Raw genomic sequence first — 20,430 nt, 5'->3', positions numbered from 1 at the left:
CTTTCCTTAATTCAACGAGTGACGGTTTTAAAACCATCCCTATTGAGGATTTTGCTTTCGAATTTTTGAACGTTAAATTCATTGCAGCTTTCGTGGTTAGTGCATGGCAATCGCATGCGCTGGGCATTGGTTGGACAGCGATGTTGGCTTGACGAGCAAGTAAGTAAACCATAAGAGCAAATAGAACAGCCAACTACTACTTTCATTCATCTATAGTCAATCTAATAACCAATTCATACAATAATTACCTAAAAAACATTAATACATGGTTCCACATATCATACACACGTTACGTCTTGGAGTCCGTGCTGTAACTAGCTATAAATTAATAGCCCACTTCTCTCTCCTCTCTTATCTCTTTAAAATATTTTTATAACTGGCTTGTAGCCTGTTATGTGCCTGCTCTAAGAGAAATTGAGATTTTCTGACGTAACTATTCACCTTAATAGGATGGTTGATATATACGTCCACGTATCAGCCATTATATTAGAACAGGTACAATAACAAACTATAAACTAACTATAAACATACTTTAAAGAGATAAGAGAAGAAAAAAAAGAACAATGAGCTACAGATTTATAGTCAGCTGTAGCAGGGACTCCAAACACAATGTGCGTACGATAAGCAGAACATGGTTGTATATATTTTGTAGGTAGCTATTATATAAATTGACTAATAAATTGTAGCCGGAAGTTAGCTATATTTTTGAACTTGCTCTTACTGAGCAGAGGAGATTGGAGGCTTGCATTTTTTTTGGAAAAACTACGAAACGGGGTTCCGTTCGAACGGGAAAGTTAAATGAAGCCGCATGCATCTTACCTAACTTTGAGTCGAACGACAGGTTCCAAGCCTCGCTGTATGCGAGTAGCGAACTGCGATCTTGATCGAATCGAGGGGAGCGTAGAACACCACTCTATACAGCCATCCTGCTGTTCGACAGGTAGGTAGGTACAGCTACTTCTCCTTAATATAAATGTAATGTTTTGCTCGCTTCGTTTCAAAAAAAAAGAAGGTAAGTACAACAGGCACATGTTCTTGGATTCTTTTTTGCGGAAAAGCCTACCGGACGACGGTGGGTTCGTCAGAGGAGGAAGGAGAAGTCTGTAGTCATCCGAAATTTACACTGAATACCGAAATTTACACTGAATACCAAAATTTACACTGGTTGATACGAGTATCAACAAGTATCAATATGGTATCATCCGGTGTAAAAATTATAACATGTGTATATATGCTGAAATTAAGTGATACTTTTTGGTATGATTTGATACCACAAAGTACCTACTGATACCAAATTTTATACCATCAGGTATCATATGATACCTAGTGATACTAAGTGGTATCAACACTTGTTCCATATGATATCATCCAGTGTAAAAATTATAACTTGTTGATACATGCTAGAATCATGTGATACCTTTCGGTATCATGTGATACCACTAAGTACCTAATGATACCAAATTTTATACTCAGATATACCATCAGTTATCATCTGGTATCATTTGATATCTTGTGATACTAAGTGGTATCAACACTTGTCCCATATGGTATCATCCGGTGTAAAAAATATATTTTTTACATGTTGTTCCATATGGTCTGACGGTTAAGTATCGTCGGCGGAGAAGTATCAACAGTGACTGTACGGCGAGACCGAGCAGAGACCGTGCGTCGGCGTGGTATCAACGATAGCGGCCGATGATACCAAGCAGGAACCGCGCATCGTCGGTGAGGTAGGAGCAGCGGCGGTTAGGTGACGAGGTACGCGACGGCGGCGCCGCGTCGAGGTATCGACGGCGGCACGGGGGAGTGCGGCGGTGCGGCAAGGAATTAAATATATATTAAAAATATTTTTTAATATATATTTATTAAAAATTTATAATTACTAATTATTTTACTTATAATTTTATATATTTATATAAAAAAATTAAACATATATAAAAAATTATATACGTTAATTTTTTGAAAAAACGAGAGCATTGTACGAGTACTACTGTACTAGTGATCGATCGAGATGAACATATTTTGGTTCGGAGACGGAGAGGGAGCAAACCGCAAAAGTGGCCGTGCGAGTCGGGACTTATTCCGGGCAAATCCAGCGACGTCGCCGAGGAAATCATCGACGTTACCCCGTTTTATTTTTAAGCATCCGGTCCGATGAGATGCCATGGCGTAGTCTTTTTTTTTTTTTTTTTGTTGGGAGAAGGTTAGCAATTCCGAGAAACAAAACACAATCCATCTAAATTTATAAATAGGGGTAAATAGGGGTAATTGAATCCCTCGTAACTCTGCCTCACAAGATCGGTTGCTGCGTTGTTGGCGGCGCCGGCGACGCCGAGAAGGACGCGACGTGGATCCAGAGCAGCGACACCACGGAAACGAAGAGCACCGACCAGATCACGACGATGGCCGGCGCCCGGTCCCGCCGCGCCATGAGACCCGGGAGGAACCCCTGCAGGTGCGCCACCACCCACCCGGTGAACGCCAGCTTCGCTCCGAGCGGGCCCCACGACTGGTACCCGTGGTCCACCCCGTACGACACCGCCACCACCACGCCGGCGAGGTTCGCCACCAGCACGCTCGTCGGCGGCACCAGCAGATTCGGCGAGGACGTCCGCTGGGCTGGCCCGCGCGTAGCTCCTGAACGCCGGCCGCGACGGCGCGCAGTACGCCGACGACCACCCACGGGTGTGCATCCTGAACCCTGTGGCCATGCCGGCGGCGGCGGCGCCGTCGCCGCCTTCGTAAATCCACCCAAACGCTTTGCCCCATCTCGTCCTCTCCTCGTACGCGCAGCTGACGACATGGATGGCCTCCTTGAGCAGAGCGCCTGCCACGGCCGCGTCCTGCGAGCCGCCGCCGCCGCCGCAGCCGCGCCGTCCGTGCTCCTCGAACGCCGACGCGATGAACGCCGGAGACTGGCCGAAGTGCCGCTCCAACGCGGCGCGGTACGCACGCAGCCTCCTCCTCCTCCTTTCCGCCTCCTCATCCTGCTCATCGGAGTCCTCTTCCGAGTCCAGCAACGGCACGGCGGACCTGGATCTCCTCGTCGCGCCAGTCCTCTTCCCCCTCCTCAAGCAGCATATCGTCCAGTTCGCCGCCGTCTCCATGTCGTGGCCGTCGTCAGCCATCGCGGGCTCGAACCCGTACAGCGCCTTCCGGCTGAAGCAGCAGCCGGACCCGACGTACACCGGGCCCTGGATGCCATCGAGGCATTTCATCTCTATCTGAACCAGATCGATGAGCAAGAATCAGCGAGAGCACGCCATCCATCCAGATGTTCGTGAGCTGCTGCGATCTCTTACAGCGAAGAAGACGGAGTTGCCGTTGTCGTCGTCGTCTACATCGCCGGCGCCGCCGTGTCGCAGGGCGAACTGGACGAAGCACGTCCTGTTCCCGGCCGTCGAGTCCATGAAGAAGCACATTGCCTCCCTCAGCATGCTGCTGTTGTTGACGCAGTGGTCGTAGTCCAGGTTGAGCACGTAGGCGCCATTGGTGAGCACGGCAGAAACCCGGAGTTGCACCGACCAAACCAAATTCACGAGCGGTTCATCGGAAAACCAGACCAAGGTGCCACGGGTAGGCAGTGTCGGAGGCGGCACGCACCAGCGCGTTCATGGCGCCGGCTTTGCCGTGGTGCTGGAAGCCCGGCCGCTTCTCCCGCGACACGTAGAAGAGACGCGGGAGCTCGCCGCCGTCGACGTCGCGGTCGCCAGGATGACCAAGAAGCACCTGAGGAAGAGCCAGCTCGATCAAATGGCGACAAGCTGATCAAGAGAGGAGGTGACAATGGAGAGATTTTGGTCACCTGAATCATGGCAGGGTGATCACGCGGGTTGTTCCCGGGCCACGGCGTGCCGTCCGACATGATCCACCCTTCCTCCGGCACCTTGCGCGCCCTCGCGGCGAGGTGGTTCATCCTCACCTTAAACTCCTCGTAGATTCAGTCAGGCACGCCGTTGATGCGATGCGTGCATGGCGTCGACGGGAAGGTGGTCGGCGGGATCGCTTGCGTACCTTCATGGCGCGGCGGTCCTTGACGAATGACGGCGAGGTCCTGTCGCGGAGGTAGTCGACGCCGCGGGCGAAGTAGAGCTCGGGGGCCCTCGGCTCCACGCCGTGGCGGCGGCAGAAGGGGATCCACCGCCTCGCGAAGCCCGCCGCCTCGAAGAGGGACTCGAACACCAGCATGTCGGCGCCGTCGTCGTGGACGTAGCAGGTGACACCGCCAGCCGGGTAGTCCGCCGCGAGCACCGACAGAACGGTGTTCGCCGTCGCCAGCGGGGGCTCCCTGCCCGCGTCCGCCGCGGTGACGAACACGTCCACCCCCGCCAGCCGCGACGCCTCCCTTCCTTCTCGTACCTGCACTGCATGCAGGAGGGCAGTAATCCAGTAATCTCACCTCGCTCCCATGGCGGCGGCCGGCCATGGTGATCACTCGTCGGAGAAACAGGGCAGAGGGTACGACCTTGACGCGAGCCTGTCTAGGTAGGTGACGCGGTTGACCGGGGAGAGCTTCAGGAGCTGGCCGACCAGCCATGACACGGCGAGCCAGATCTCGCACGCGACGGACGTCAGCCACAGCGCGCGTGCGTCGGCGACCGGGTGGGTGACGCGGTAGTGGAAGAAGGCGGCGAGGAGGACGAGCCGGAGCGCGACGGCGGCGCGGTACAGGTTCAGCTCACCGGACGGTACTGGCAGCTTGCTGCTGAGAGGCTCAGGAGGCTCGTCACCACTGCGAACACGGCCGCAAAATTTTCATCTTTTTCAATCTTGTAAAAATGAATCATATGCAAGGTAATTGATCGGAAAATCTTTATCATGTTACTAATTTGATCACCTGTTCGCAGAACCGATCTGAATAATTATCATATAAATGGTTTAGCGTTGCGGGGATTGATGCTATGACTGACATGATTTTCAGTTCTCACCTTTCTGGAGATGCAGGCTCAGGATCAGGGCATTCTGCAGGCAAAATCTCTGGGACCTCTCCGTCCATCTCGAAGCTAACAGGTATGCTATTCAGAATTCAGTATTTACTGATACATGAAATCATTTCAGTAGGATGAGTTTGGATGTTAGCATCTGGCCAACAGCAAGCAAAACTCTCTTCAAACTGGTTTCTGAATATCTGTACAACGGTGTCAAATCCAATCCTGAATCATATATAATTCTGTTCCAAGTATGTATCCTTCTTTAAATGATAATTAAGATGCCGAGCTAGCTTGTTACGGTGTTTGCGAGGTAGCCTTAGTGAAAGAAACAACTTAGCTAGACAAGCTGCTTCTCTGCAGCATCTACCGCTTGAGGCAAGTAGTAACAGACAAAGTGGATACTACAAAGGAGAAAATCGTTATGTACGTGCTGAAGAAGTGAGGAATCAGCAAAGATAGCATCTATTAATTCCCTTAGCTATATTTTAGAATGAAAAGAGTGGTTTTTTACTTATGTCTATAAAGTGTGAAATAGATTTAGATCTAATGAAAAACCCACACATAACATTTTTAATGTATATATTTTACCATTTGTCTTAAAAAACACAAATATTCAAAACTATATATTATGTTTAAAGTACATTTTAGTAATAAAACAAACCATAAAAATATACCTTTTTTTTTAAAAAATAAGATGGACGGTCATATCTAAAAGTTAAAATATCATACATTTAAAAATAGAGAGAATGATGTACATTTGGTTTTCGATGATGGAAGCTTTATTGAACTTAATTAATTTATATCGTTGGGATACAATCACACCCAAAACACTCCACTATACTTTTGCAGAATGTTTATATACAATTATACATCATTACCCGGCCAGAATTACATACATAATTATTACACTTTTTGCAGACATGGAACCAGTCATATGCCTCCCATGGTAATAAGTTCATTTGTATTCGTCTTGAATCTGGCTAGCACTAAACAATTAACATAATGTCAAAAAAACTATAAATCAATCAAGGGTCCGAGCGACTTCCCTTTTTAAGTCTTAGTTGTGACTCTGACAAATAGAGCTAGTCAACCAACAAAATTAATCGAACTCCGGACTCCAGACGGCCATGTATTCAAATATGATAGTCGAGATGAATCAAACTGCGGTTACTAGCTGTCTCCGCCGGCACTGCTGTCTGGCCCTCTTCTGCTTACAGTTGTGTTCTTCAGTACCTGGAATGAAAGAAGTTAAACATTTGGCATCTCAGCATCTACTAGCAGTATTTGTAATCGTCAGATACCCTTCTATATGCTGCCTTTGATTTTTCTGCATGCCCCACGTTCTTTGCAGCCTTATTTAGCTAATTATTGGAATTGATTATTTGCTTCACTCTTCTTAAAACATGTTTTCTCAAAAAACTTTCTTATACTGCATTGTGTAGGCCACTTGTTTTTAAGCTATTTTTTAAATTTAATATCTTAAAATATTTAATTTATCCCTATAGTCATCTGATATAATGGTAATAATAATATATTTCAAACGCTGCCATATGCATATCAGGGATGCTATTTGACAGGAAGCTTAATTTACAAGGTTATCAACTTAATTAAAACTGTGTCAACTGTCAATGACCTTTAGTGGGCATGAAGATCTGATCAGAATTATGAATGCATGTCAGTTAGGGAAATAGGAATACACAGCGGGTCATTGTTTGGCAACGAAAAATAATTTATGAATAAAAATTTTATATGTGTTCTTAGCGATATAAAAGCCAAGGCTAAAAAATAAACTTTGGTGAAAAACCTCTAAATTAATTTTAAATTTAAGTTTAAAAATTATATTATAACTTATAAGTATAAATAGAAACGAAAAGACAACCCTTTATTACCTGCCTAAGCATCTGGTTCTCGTTTTGCAGTGTAGAGACCCTCTCCTCCAGCTCTGAGTTGCTCCTCTCCAGGTCCTTCACCCTCGTCTCCAGCTCGCTCATGTACGCCTTCTTCCTCTCCCGAGCCTGCTGCGCTGACACCCGGTTCCTCAACAATCTAGTGGATTAATTAATTCGCAAACACCGACCACAAAATTAAGCTCTTAAATAGAGAATTAAGGAGAGTGTACAATTGAGAGAAATAAAAAGTATGTTCTATATTGTCAGTCAAAAATAGATATGTTAGTCACTGTTTTTTTCAGCTTGAGATTATTATAATCTATATTATTAGGAGTAACCTAAAAGAAATAGATAACTTATTGAAGTAGATTATTATAATCAGGAGTCTAGCTTATTATAATCCGGTAAACTCATTTAGGTGAGTTTTTCTAGATTATTGAGTGAAAAATTATCCACCATGCCACACCACTCCCCTTTTAAACCTGCAAACCCAATAATCTAGGCTCTAATAATCTAGAAAAGAAATAACTTATAGTTTATTCTACTACAGATTATAACAATATAGCTTATAGTAATCTGACTCAACAATCTAGATTATAATAATCTTAAACTGAAAGAAACATGACATTAATCTTTGATGATAAAAGAACGCCATTTTAGTTCGTATATAGTCAACAAAAGTTAATTTTGACCACAATTATTATTTAAAATGCATTTTACACTTTATAGGCATATAAAGACAATATAGCCGTAGTTTATACTTTATTCGTACTTCCATAGAAATAAGCCGTAGTGATGGTGAACCGATGAATCTATCACCTATCCCACCATCAACTCTCTTATTTTTTGAAATAAAAAATAACTAAGACATATATATATATATCAAAATATTTTTATCAACTCTAATTTAATAAGATGTTAATAATTTTTTTAATAAAATCTCGTTACAATGCATGAGCATGCAATATGTTAGTAAACATACAAAGACAATATAGTCAGCTTTGTCCTAACAGCACCTTTCTACTTAATTATGCATAAGGAGTAGCCAAAATTACACCTCGTTGATGTTGAAAAGTACGTCGAAAACTTCTTTCTTTTTCAACACGAAGGAATAATATTAAAAAGTTGTCATTGTAATGGGAATGCTATTGTTGAAGATGTTGTTCACTATATCCACGTGGTATGCTTCTCCTTCGGTGGTGGCGGAGCTAAAGACGACTGTGACCCTCCTTTCGCCCGCTAGTCTTATCATTGGTGGCATCCTAGCCGCCCTTCTCTTTCCTCGACCCCGATGTTAACATAAAGATTTAGTAAATTTTCGTATTGGATTCAAAAAAGAAAAAGTGTAATCGTCGATAGATATTTTATACGGAAGAGTTCGAATTCAACAGGGAATCATAAAGACAAGGCTTGGAAGCGTAATTTTATTTAGTAGTTAGAGTTAGTTAGAATTTTATCTCTAAGATATTAGAGTCCGGTTGAGACTTGTTTGTTTTCTTTTATCTATTAGAAACCGTGTCGTGTTAGAGATAGAGTTTGTTATTTCTTTTTATCTATTAGGAGTCGTATCCGATACGGATTAGAATCCCTCGAGGGTATAAATATATATGTCTGGGGTAATTGTAATTCATCTACACATCAATTAGATCGATTATCTTCGGCGCATCGCCACCCTCCTAACCGAGGTTTCAACTCCGGCGAAACTTGGCACCTGACGTGGGGCTGCATCGTCTCGATCTCCGACGGAGGGGTAAGTCCTACGTTCCGTCAGGCCACGGTAATCGTCCGACTAGATTAGAACTGTCTCGGTTCAGTCTGATCTTCTAATCTAGTTGCGCGATTACTAGTTATCGTATCAGCTTCAAATTAGATCACTTTCGTGTTTTGAGTTGATCTGGTCAACCACTTTGGGCGATCTATGTTGGTTTGATATTCGCTATTTGACATATTCAATCTAGTACTGTCTCGGTTAGGTCCGATCTAGTAGATTGCATTTGTCAGATGGTTTATATCAGATTGGTGTATTTTACTCATTGTTTTATCGGAGTACCAGCCGATAAGTTACCAGTCATCGGCTCATTGGCTTGATAGCAATCTAATCTGTTTAGTATCTATCCTGACATTGCTAGTTCTAATCTTGAATTGTCTCGGTTGGGTCCGATCTTCTACGATTATTCTTAGCAATCTGGGCTAGCTATTTTATAGATCTTGTTTGTTTGTCCGCCGTCTATAGCCGATGATTTTTGTCGATCTACATGCTTATCATATTTACATCAATAGAGTAGCCGATTGTTTTACTGCATTCTTTCTACACCAATCGGCTGGATTTAGTTAAGATCAACAATTATTTATGTTGCATCGGCTTGTGAGAATCATACGCAAATTGGTTTTAGCCGATCGTAACATATGATTCACCGTTTATTCCAAGAAATTCGTCGTTTTATTTATTGGCTTTATCGGTCTTCATGTTTCCTATAATCATATCATGCTCGACTGCATACTGTCCTGGTTAAGTCCAATCTTTGTACGTCTAGTTCGATCTGGTTATAGGGACTTGTCCGATCGATTAAGATTAATGAGTAACTTTTTACAGCCGATCGTTTATCCTATCGGCTAACCTCTGCAGCATCAACATCTAATTAGCTGGACTTTTATTTACCTATCAGCTCGATAGCTGATCGACTTGTTTTATTTTTCATCTTATCAGTTGCAGGATCAAATTGACTGGCACGCTCACGCATCATTCTAAGAATTTAGGTCCTGCACTGGAGCTATCTAAGATTGACTCCCAGACCTTTGTGTGTGACACGTGGATTCGCATTTTCGACGTCTAACACCCGATCACCATCGCCACCTCCTCTTTCTGCCTTTTTCCCACACAACAAGTCAGCCGATTAGTGCCATCGTCTCTCACACACAACGGTCAGCTATGCTAGGAGTAGTCATCCCACGTCTCCTCCTCATCTAGAAGCTTCATGAGAAGCACCACCCAATTGTCATTAGCTCTGGTGGACTATGTCATGCCCATCTCCTAGTCAAAGAGGCTACCACCATGATAGTACCGATACTTTTGCTATTTGCTTACGGAAACACATTCCTAAAGTTTTTTTTTTAAAACATCGCATCAGATTTTTAGACACGTAAATAAAGCATTAAACATAGATAAACTAAAAAATGAATTGCACAGTTATGAAAGAAATTTTGAGACGAATCTTTTGAGTCGAGACGAATCTTTTAAGCCTAATTAGTTCATGATTAGCCATAAGTGCTACAGTACCAACATATGCTAATGACGGATTAATTAGGCTCAAAAGATTCGTCTCGCGGTTTTTATGCTAGCCGTGAAATTCGTATTTTTATTCGTGTCAAAAACCCCTTCCGACATCATGTCAAACATTTGATGTGACATTTCTACCAAAATTTTTCATAAATCTAAACACCACTGGAAAGAGTGAAGTAGTGACGGGAGAAAAGAGAGTGGAGTAAAGGGGAATCATGGTACTTAGTATCGCCCTATTACCGATAGGTATCGGGGTACCAGGTTACCTATCAGGAATATCAGGTTGTCATCAATGGTTGTTACTAGCCAAGCATTGATGGGTACAATAGTATAATGTCTAGTATCAACTCATACAAAGTACCTTTTGGAAAGGCTGTCTTGGTATCCTAGCCTCAGTAGCCTGTAGCAGCCCCTTTTCAATTAGCAAACAATGGTTTGTTTATCTTTGGGTAGCATTAATTTTTTATTGATACCTCTGATGTATGTGCATAGAGCTAAAATAACAATTAATACAAAATATGGTACTAGTAATAAATAAGTGGATATGGATTTATATTATGAGTTTTTTAATCAAAGTTAAGATAAACGTGAATTAACATGAAAATAGGTAAGATTTTGGTGTTATTTGCTCACCTGAATCAATATAACCCCTGTGCGACAATATCATCTCTAAAATTCCACATATATAATCAATTACACGATCTCATTTTCTTATCAGGCGCATGTTCCATGTGTCAAGAATTTGCAAATCATCATTATTGGAACAACATAACGATAGGCTAAAGTACTACTAAAGAACTTCCCTCATTAACCTGAAAATGTCGGGCCCATTTGCCAAATATAGGACATAATCTTCACGTGTAGATTCGCTCCATTAGGAAGCATCAAACAACTTGTCCAAAATTGTTGGAATATTGTTAACTACTTCGCATCACGAGAGAATAATCTTGATTACACATTAACGTATCCACTATTTAAAGTTATTGGTTTATAAATATATTACGCCAAATTTGAAAGTATACAAATGTAAGCATCTCAATTTTGTTGGTTACATTAATTTTAAAAGGAAAATATGTTCATTACAAAAATAGGATTTTAAAATTTGGCATCGGCGGTTTACATAGTACATATACTCTCCCTCTTGTCAGTAATATATAGTATCATTTTTGGTTCAAAATTTAAAATTTTGACTATCAATAAATTTTAAATACTTAGTTTTTAAAATTATACGGCATGCATAATTCTTAAAAATACTTTCATAATATTGTAACGAAAGTTGCTAACTTTATAAACTTAATTATTTTAGTTAGGGATAAAAAGTTGAACAGACAAGAGACTGGTGAAAAGTTAACATACAGTAGTAGTATTTGTGACCAAAGGGAATGGCGCGTTCTTTTTAATTTCTTCACCGATTATTACCATAGATTATTTTCTTCATGCTACTAACAAAACTACGCTTCTCCAAAAGCTTTTCCAATTAACTACATTGTTGTAGTACTTGTTCTAAGCTATTTTTAAAGTTCATTTCCTAAAGTATTGAATCAACTAGGTACGTAATCCCTCTTAATAATCTGGTAAATAATCTATTTCAAACGCCTCCAATATATAGACTTTTCCATATGGATATCAACAATTATTTTTTTCGTTCTAAAACAGTGGTAATACTAAAGCAAGCTAGCTAGCCTCTTAGACCATAATAACCACTATATACAGGGAGCTTTCTAATTAAATAGCAACGTGTCCTATCGTATAGCGCAGTATACGCCTACACTAACTACAGTAGCGAGAGGTAGCACGAGGGGTACGTATTGGTGGATCGAGCTACGTATTGTATACCAGTATACGTACGTGTACGAAGTGTGGAAGCCTACAGCCCTACACTAGATACACACCTTTTGAGCCGCCGGTGCTCCTTGTCGGCGGGGCTGCGTCCGCGGCGGCGCCCGCTGCTGGCCTGTGCCGCTGGCGACGACGATGTCCCGGCCGCCGCCGCCGCGTCGCCTGCAGCATGAACACCCCTGCCCGACGTCGACGCCGTCCCCGGCAGCGCCAGCCCGAACTCCGGCACCCTCCCTATATCGTCGTCGTCGCTCTCCATCCCTAGCACACACCCCGTGCATATGCAGCGACATCGATCAAAGAGATAGCAAGAAACGAAAAAAAAAGAGAGAGCGTAGAACTAACAAATCGAAGCAACAAGATCAGCTAGCTAGACGGCCATGGAACATGGTGATCATCGATCAAGAACAGAAATTAATTGATTAGAGACAGAGCAAAAAAATCAAGCTAGACGACGACGACGAGGGTGTGGGGGGCGTGCCTTCCTTGGCGTCGTCTGTGTTTGGGGCGGAGCTGGACGACCTCTCGCTGCTGGAGTCCGCCGCCGGCGAGCTCTGACCTTGGTGCATTCTTCTTCTTCTCTCACTGTCTCTCTCACTCATCACTATCACTCTGTTTGCACACTCGTCTGGGAGATGGCAGCACGCCGCTAGCTAGCTGCTTAGCTAGGGAATTAGTAATTGTGGGCACGTTTCTGTGTCCCCTGGTGTCTCTGGATGGATTCTTGTTTTGTTTGATATGATTCAAGTAGGGGCGGCACTGTGCTGTGCGTCCGGACATGGCCAATCTTTTCGTTCGAAATAGGCAAATGGAATATGGGACTTTTACACCCCAATCCCTATTGTTTTTATATTTGGCATGCTAGTCCTTACAATTTTCTCCTCAAAAGTGACATATAACTGGCTATAGCCATATCCTTATCTTTTCGCTTATATCAGTAAAATATTTAATTTTGAAACATAAATTTAAAGTTAATTTAAGGAGACTCTTATTGTAGTTTATTTTTCGGTATTTGCTTTTAGATTACTGATAACACATCCAATCACACTAAAGATACGTGTAAATACACATTCGTGAAAAATAAGTTTAATGAGTAGGAGGTCAAGTGCCATACAAATTATACCTGTGTACGCTGTTTAAACGATTTGTTCTTCTGTATACGTAGCAGTGCTCCAAATTGAATTTCTTTTAATCATCAATCTCAGTTGAGAGATCCATGAAGTTAATAGAGTGAAGTGCACCTAAACTTGTATGCATGTGTCATCTAGGTCCTTGAACTCTCAAAATGTATTTTTGAGTCCCTGAACTTATCCAGGGGTGTCATATAGGTCCAAACGAGCTCTAACCCGTTCCATCCGCTGACGTGGCATGCCACGGTGGCGCTTACGTGTTGGTGGTACCACGTGGGTCCCACATGTCAGTTTCTTTCTCTCCTCCTTATTCAATTCTCTCTCTTCTCGTAGGCGCTACCGTGATATGCCACGTCAGGGAATAGAGCGAGTCGGAGCTTGTTTGGACTTATATGACACCCCTGGATAAGTTTAGGGATCAAAAAATACATTTTGAGAGTTCAGAAACCTACATGACACATGCATACAAGTTTAAGGACCGCTGATGCACTTTACTTAAGTTAATACATGTGACAATCTTCATGTTAACACATAGGGAGAAATCCCATATGGGCTAGTGGTGGCCCAGGAATCGCCCTAATAACATAGGGAAATCCTTTACTTGTTAGACAATTCCAAACAAAAAAATTTTCAAGAAACGAAGGGGTCATGTGGGGGGAAAGGAGGCCCTTTTCGTACATCCACCCTGGCGTTCCCACCCACGCCGAGGGCGACTCCCGCGGCGATCGGACGGCCAGGGTCCCGACGCCGCCGGGTCGATCGGGCGGCCGCCCCTCCGCCCACGTCTCGCCACGCGGGGCCACGCGTTTGGCCGGTGCCATCAAGAGGCGGCCAGCCCCGCCGCGTGGCCGCGCTCCCGTCCCCGCAAAAACCCGCACGCAGCTTGCGCGCGCGCGCGGCCGCTCCCACACTCCGAACCGAACCCCCATGCACGCCCGCCGACGCCGACGCCGACGCGCGGGCCACCGCCACGCCCCACGACCCGATCGAGCGCCCGCGCGTTTGCTGCCCGTGCGTGCGTATACGTGCTGATGCATATATGGCTCGCCGTCGGCCACGCGAAGAGGGGAGGGGGAGCCGCGCGCGCGGGGCGCGACAGAGCGAGCTGACGGTGGATTCGCGAGTGCGGCCGGGCGGGCACGTACTGCTTGTGTTGTCGTGGGTGGCGGCGAGCTGTCGGCGTCGCCCAGATGCATGGTGTAGCTAGCCGCGCGCGGGGGGGGGGGGGGGGGGGGGGGGGGGGGGGGGGGGGGGGGGCCTGCACGGCTGCACTGCACCGGCGCGCGCGGAGGTAGGTAGCTAGCCCGCCCGCCGTGTGTTCGCTTCGATCGATCGAGCGGTACGTTACGTACGAGATATCTATGTCCTCTTTAACGATGGTGGTCCTATTTTTCATGAAAAAAAAATAACCAAAACTTACTTATGAAGCAATTTTATTAGCTCTACTTTAATAATATGCTGATAATATTTTTTAATAAAATCTCATTGCAACGCATGGACATATAAGATCGTGATCGATCAGAATCATTCCATTCCACCACGTAGAAATTTCATTTTGTCCACTAGATTATCACAGAAATGAGTCGATCCATGGATTTCTTGTGTGAAATTTCTACGTAACATCGTGAGAACAGAAAATAAAGAGACCGTACCCTTCGTTTTTTAAAAATTTTAACACCCAGAAGCAGACCTAGCATTTAGGCACTCTCTAGGCCAGCTCACATAAACCTTTGCAACCAACCTCCGGACCATGACATAAGGGTATGAATAATGCATGGACCCTTAACAAGGATCCTCATCTTCTAAATAGGATGAAGCCATTCAAAGGAAACACTGCCTACAATACATGTGGTTTTGAATGGTACTAGGGATTTTTTTTTATTTCAGACTCTCTGTCCTCTCCACTCACACCGTATGTTGCCCGCTTTCCTCTCTCTGTCGCTGCCCATGGATCCTCTCCTCGAATCCAGCTGCAAGCTCCCCGCCCCTCCACTCCTCATGTGGATCTCGGTGGCGGGCAGAGCGAAGGACCTCAGCGATGGATCTCAGCGGCGAACGGTGGCGGAACAAGCTTGGGGGCAACGGATCAAGCCGGACAACAGTGGAGCGACCGCGGTGATGATCGATCGAGCTCGGTTGTGACGGATAAGTTTGGGCGGCGACGAATCAGAGAGTTCGGCAGTGGCGGATTGAGCTCAACGGCGGTGGGCCAACCTCAGCGACCAACGTCATGTACGCCGCCCCACTTCATCCCCGGTGCCTCTCTCCTCCCTCATACTCTTTTGGACACAGATCGGGCCGCTTCATCTAGCATTCTGACGAAGCCATCCGTGGCCTCTGCAGAGGTGTTAAGATGCTTATGGTACTTGCTCTAACGACATTGATTTTTATTATAGGTTGGACTTCTCATCTTATTCAAATTATTTATAAATATACATAATATAAAACGTGCCAAAAATTTCTTTAATAATAAAATGAGTCTTATTTTACAGTTTTCACGAATCCCTAAGTTATCTAAAGAGGTTTGGATTGATCAATGAAACAAGAGATCTAATGTACAATTTCATTTCTCGGTGTAATATGCTAATTATAATATTAATAGCGAAATATGTGATTAGCTGGATGTATAGGATATAAAACACTTTAGCCTCTAATGCTATTTTCATACAGTTTCATATTCTTAGCAATATTGTATACCTAGTTTCATACGGGTGAAACCCATCCCCTATTTCTCTTGGTAATTATATTTTCATATCATAAAATTTGCTCACATGAAACCCTATTGAATCGAAATGAAACTCCTATCGAGAGTAGCCTTACACTATTCCAACCGAGAGGTTTCATTTCTATATTTCTATAGAGTGTCACATAAGCGACGTAAGAATTAATTGGTGATTGAAAAAGTTTATATAATACATAAGTTTTATTTGTTATTTCATGGTAATAGATTTGCGTTGGAAATACTGTAAAAGAGTTTCATCTAAATAAAACTCATTTTATCTTTTTTAATTAACTGCTTGCCATCATAAAAAAATATTAACATGACACTATATTTAATGAGTGTCAAACTTCCATTAAAAATATTAACATGAAACTACATTTAATTAATAATGAGAATGAAACTTCCGAATTGTCTTTCGTATATATGTTCAAATGTATGTATACGAGCAATCGGGCATGATTATGCTTACGATAGTACAATGACGTTGGATTGGGATTGCAGTGGTCCAGTTTGAGACACTGCAGGACGGTGATATATGCTACATGCTCCCTCCGTTTTACTCCTACGTTTGAGATAAACTCATTTTACTTCATCTTAGTTTACCCCAAAAAGATTTTTTTAAGTCTTAATTGTCCGTCTTTGCTTATCAATTTAGGCTTTTAGATTCAACTGGTCGGTGCATACAACTTAACATATGATTAACATATGATTAGAGTCAGAGGTCTCAAGTTTGAAATATTACACGCTTGAGACTTGAGTGTTCTCGCATGAGGGGGAGTGTTAAAATATATAAAGTAAATTGCTAGTCTTTCGCTATCAACTTAAGCTCTTGGGTGCAATTGGCTGGTGCATGTAGCTTAACATTTTGGAACAATAAATATTATGTGCTTGTGAAAGTAGAATATATATATATATATATATATATATATATATATATATATATATATATATATATATATATATATATATATATATATATATATATATATATATATATCGAAAGTTTAAGAAAATGGGTTTAAATGCATAGTAGTTTATGAAAGTGAAACTAGAGTTTGATAAAAGTCCATATCATTTTAGTATTTTTAGCTTTATATTGAATGAGTGAGATGAACAAAAAGACAAAATCCTTTTAGGATGGATACAACAGAATATATTCACTTCATTTTAAAATATAAAACATATTTTATTTTGTTAAGGCGTGATCAAATATTACTCTATTAGGATTAATTTTTATAACCCAAAATAGTTGATATTATTAATTGTGTTCAAAACTACTTTCTTGTAATTATATTTCTGTGGCATATATGAGATATACTAATAGATTAATCTTTGATCTAACTCTTCTTTTTAGTAAAATAAAATACTTATATATTTTGAGACAGACTAAGTAAGAAAAAATCCAATTAGGAAAAAAAAACAAATACTCCACATTTAAATGTATGACACTTTGAATTTTGACATAACTTTTTACCATCCATATTATTCAAATTTTGAAAATATTATTTATTTTGTGTGACTTGTTTTATCGCTAAAAGTACATTAAATACACTATTTAATTTTAATATTGTACTAATTTATTAAATTAGATGAAAGGTTAAATTTTGAGTCTAAAAGTTAAATATCGTAGATTAAAATTGAAATGCAGAAGAGGAGTAGTTAATATTATGACTTTATGAGATGGAAAAGTACGTAGCGACTAACGAACTTCCTCGGGTATCTTTCACAAATCTCAAAACATATATCCGCGTCACGTGGCGTTGCATCTCTATCGAAAGACTTGCTACCCCTACCAGTCATAAATATTATTTTTTGGACAAATACGACCAAACTTTTCAGCCTTTAGCCACCCATAATATCTCAAATACAGTCACAAGATCACAAATTTAACGATTAAAAAAATCAAAATTCTGACTAAATAGTGTTCTAAGCGACGAATAATCTGATAGAGTAAAATGCTATGGCCTCATTGTTTTGGAAATTGTATATAAGCATGTACCAAAATTTAAATTTTACAATATTTGTTTTTAAAACAATAAAAATACATATATAATTTATCTTTAAATTATTTTTAATTACTAATATCTCATTTCGCTTATGCTCATTCTGAGCAAGGCAGTGAGGCGGCAGTGTTTGTTTTGAACGTTTGAGCTTTAGCTACTTTCTCGTTTTTACCACACTCCCCTAACCGAGATAAAAAAGCGTGTAACTTTCTGTATACAAATTTCTTTAAACAACTCATACAAATCCATTTTTTTCGAATCTAGAATATCCAGCATTTATAAACTAATAATGTTCTAATGATCTCTCCTATTAGTGGGCTTGTGAGCGTTGTAACATATGCTTTAAAACGGGCCTGACCAACATGACCTAGAAAAAAAAAGGCCCATGGGCTCATTTATGCAGGCAAGGACGGCCGTCAAAACGGACTACGCATTGATGACGTCAGCCGGCGATCTCCCCTCCTACCCCTACCTACCGGAGCCAGCAGCAGCAGCAGTACGACGGAGTATACTTTAATTTCCGGGTTTTCGGACAGCTCAAAAGTAGCAAGTACCCCTTAATAAAACATGGCCCATTTTTCCCCTAATTATATACAGTACTCTATTTGAATTAGGTGAACAGTCTGGATCATAGATGATTTGTATAATTGTTATCACCATGTTTCTGTGTGCTAAAGGAGGGGCAGAAACAGATTGTTTTCTTTTTTTTGACCTATGGAGGATGGGAGGAGGGTGCCTGGTTATTTCTTATGTAGAGTAAAAAATGGTGCAACAATATGGTTCCCTTTTCATACCATGCTTTCAAAATAGCTGCTCCCTCTGTCCCAAAATAAATCAATTCCTAGAGTTTTAAATTTATCCCAAAATAAATCAATTTCTATACTCTCGGCTACCCTTGGTTCGCATATCAAGAACGTTTATCCCTTCAAAACTCTCACCTACCCACCAACAACATAGTTTTGCTATTAATGATGAATATTTTTGTTATTTGGCTAACTCCTTAGTTTTTCCTTGGAAATATAGGGATTGCTTTTTTAGGGACAGAGGGAATGTATATTGGTATGATTTATTTCAAGTTTAACCTATGTCAAATATTTTTGAGTTTAACTAAGTTTATAGAAAATATTGTAGTACTTTTTAACACAACATAAATATATTATAAATATACATTTAATGGTGGATTTAACGGAAACTAATTAAGTGTTATATATCTTGCTATGTTTTCTAACTTGGTCAAATTTTAAAATTTGATTTATGACAAAACCAAAAAGCTTATAGTAATCGATTATATAATACTCAATTAAATATTGATTTTATATTTGTATGATGTTCCGAGGACTTAAGATCCAAGGAATTTATTTTGAATTTGTGAAATGCATGTAAAAAAAATAAAGAAATAACTCTTTTGTTTCTGAAACGCGGAAGAGAGGTATGCATCATTAGACCAAGAACAACTAAAGTTGATAAACATTAACAAATTTGGACAAGTTTTTGCTAAATTTGTACAATATTTCGCTAAATTGAGAGAGATACTATATATATTGCCAACGACACATCGTACCAGTGGTACACCCGAATTTTGAGAAACCCTGTTTCGAAATTGTGAACCCTACTCAACGTAGAAAGTTCAGTGACAGAGACAAATTTAGCACCAATCATTGAGAGACCAGGTCTTGCACTTACAACTCCTAAACAAGCTTAGAGCCTGTTTGAGAGAGTTTTATATTTGGAGAAGCAGCTGCTTGATAGCTAGATTCTGAGAATCTGGAAAAACTCCCAAACCCAGCTTCTTCAGCTTCTGGATTCTTAGTTCATATTTTCAGAATATGTCATTATAAATTCTCAGAAACTGAGAACCGTTTTGGGCAGTTTCTGGCAGAAGCAGCTTTTTCGCAGCTAAGAAAAACTCTCCAAACAGACGCTTAATGCTCACCAAAATGATCTGATGATATCAATTAAGCCAGCAAGGGCCTGAACGCCACCTGATTGGCTCCAGCCAAAACCGCAAAGACAGCGGCTCAAGAACACCCCAGAGAGAGACTGAAAGGGACGAGCACCAAGACGAGGAGGACGACACGAGAGTCAATTATTGGGGCACTCTCTTAGGTGGACGGTACGAATCCAATCACGCTTCTTCGAGACTTGAAGATAAATATTCATGTCAGCGTCGCCATGGATGGCCGTCTCCCTCTCGATTCGATGCACACAGCTGAGGGTAGTGAACGGGTAACGATCGCCATGGGACCATGCGATGGGATGTTAATTCCTCGTGAATTTAATGGTCTGTAGCAGGGTTTACCTGGTCGATAGGATTTTATGCGATTTTTCTTCGTCATTTAGGATATCTATGATTTTTACGGGCTCATTTTTTTTATGCTTATAAACTAAAATTTGAATTTTTAATGTTAAATTTAGAGTAGACTTTATATCACATATTATTTTTTCAGTTTTGACTTTTAGATAAAAAAACACTTATATCGTTTGATTTTTTCTATAAGTAAGCCGAACAATCACCCAAATAGAGCTCGGACAAATTATATGGTGAGCGTTTGCAGAGAAATTGGTGTCTTCAATCCATAGGATAACATGGAAATTGTATTTGATTGTTTTCCCCGACAAGTACGGGTATCCACTCG

At 41.5% G+C, this 20,430-nt stretch overlaps 2 protein-coding genes across 2 annotated transcripts; both read right to left on the bottom strand.

Annotated features, from left to right (window-relative positions):
- Positions 1 to 2,219: 2,219 nt before the first annotated feature.
- Positions 2,220 to 4,996, bottom strand: LOC102711359 (putative cellulose synthase A catalytic subunit 11 [UDP-forming]). The gene is given in 8 exon segments (XM_006657047.2): positions 2,220 to 2,599; positions 2,601 to 3,224; positions 3,303 to 3,516; positions 3,605 to 3,729; positions 3,806 to 3,938; positions 4,010 to 4,364; positions 4,449 to 4,732; positions 4,929 to 4,996. Coding segments are annotated over 8 exon segments (2,112 nt in total). The 3' UTR covers positions 2,220 to 2,290.
- A 698-nt stretch (positions 4,997 to 5,694) lies between these two features.
- On the bottom strand, positions 5,695 to 12,698 carry LOC102711078 (transcription factor HY5). Its single transcript, XM_006657046.2, has 4 exons — positions 12,421 to 12,698; positions 11,993 to 12,200; positions 6,821 to 6,977; positions 5,695 to 6,164 (listed from the first exon to the last, which is right to left on the bottom strand). Exons 1-4 carry the CDS (start codon positions 12,539 to 12,541, stop codon positions 6,102 to 6,104), a joined length of 549 nt encoding a protein of 182 aa, XP_006657109.2. The 5' UTR covers positions 12,542 to 12,698; the 3' UTR covers positions 5,695 to 6,101.
- Positions 12,699 to 20,430: the final 7,732 nt, after the last annotated feature.

The sequence above is a fragment of the Oryza brachyantha genome, chromosome 6 (genome assembly GCF_000231095.2).
Source record: "Oryza brachyantha chromosome 6, ObraRS2, whole genome shotgun sequence".
In the NCBI taxonomy this organism is placed as follows: Eukaryota; Viridiplantae; Streptophyta; class Magnoliopsida; order Poales; family Poaceae; genus Oryza; species Oryza brachyantha.
This window is presented reverse-complemented; position numbering and strand designations above follow the sequence as displayed.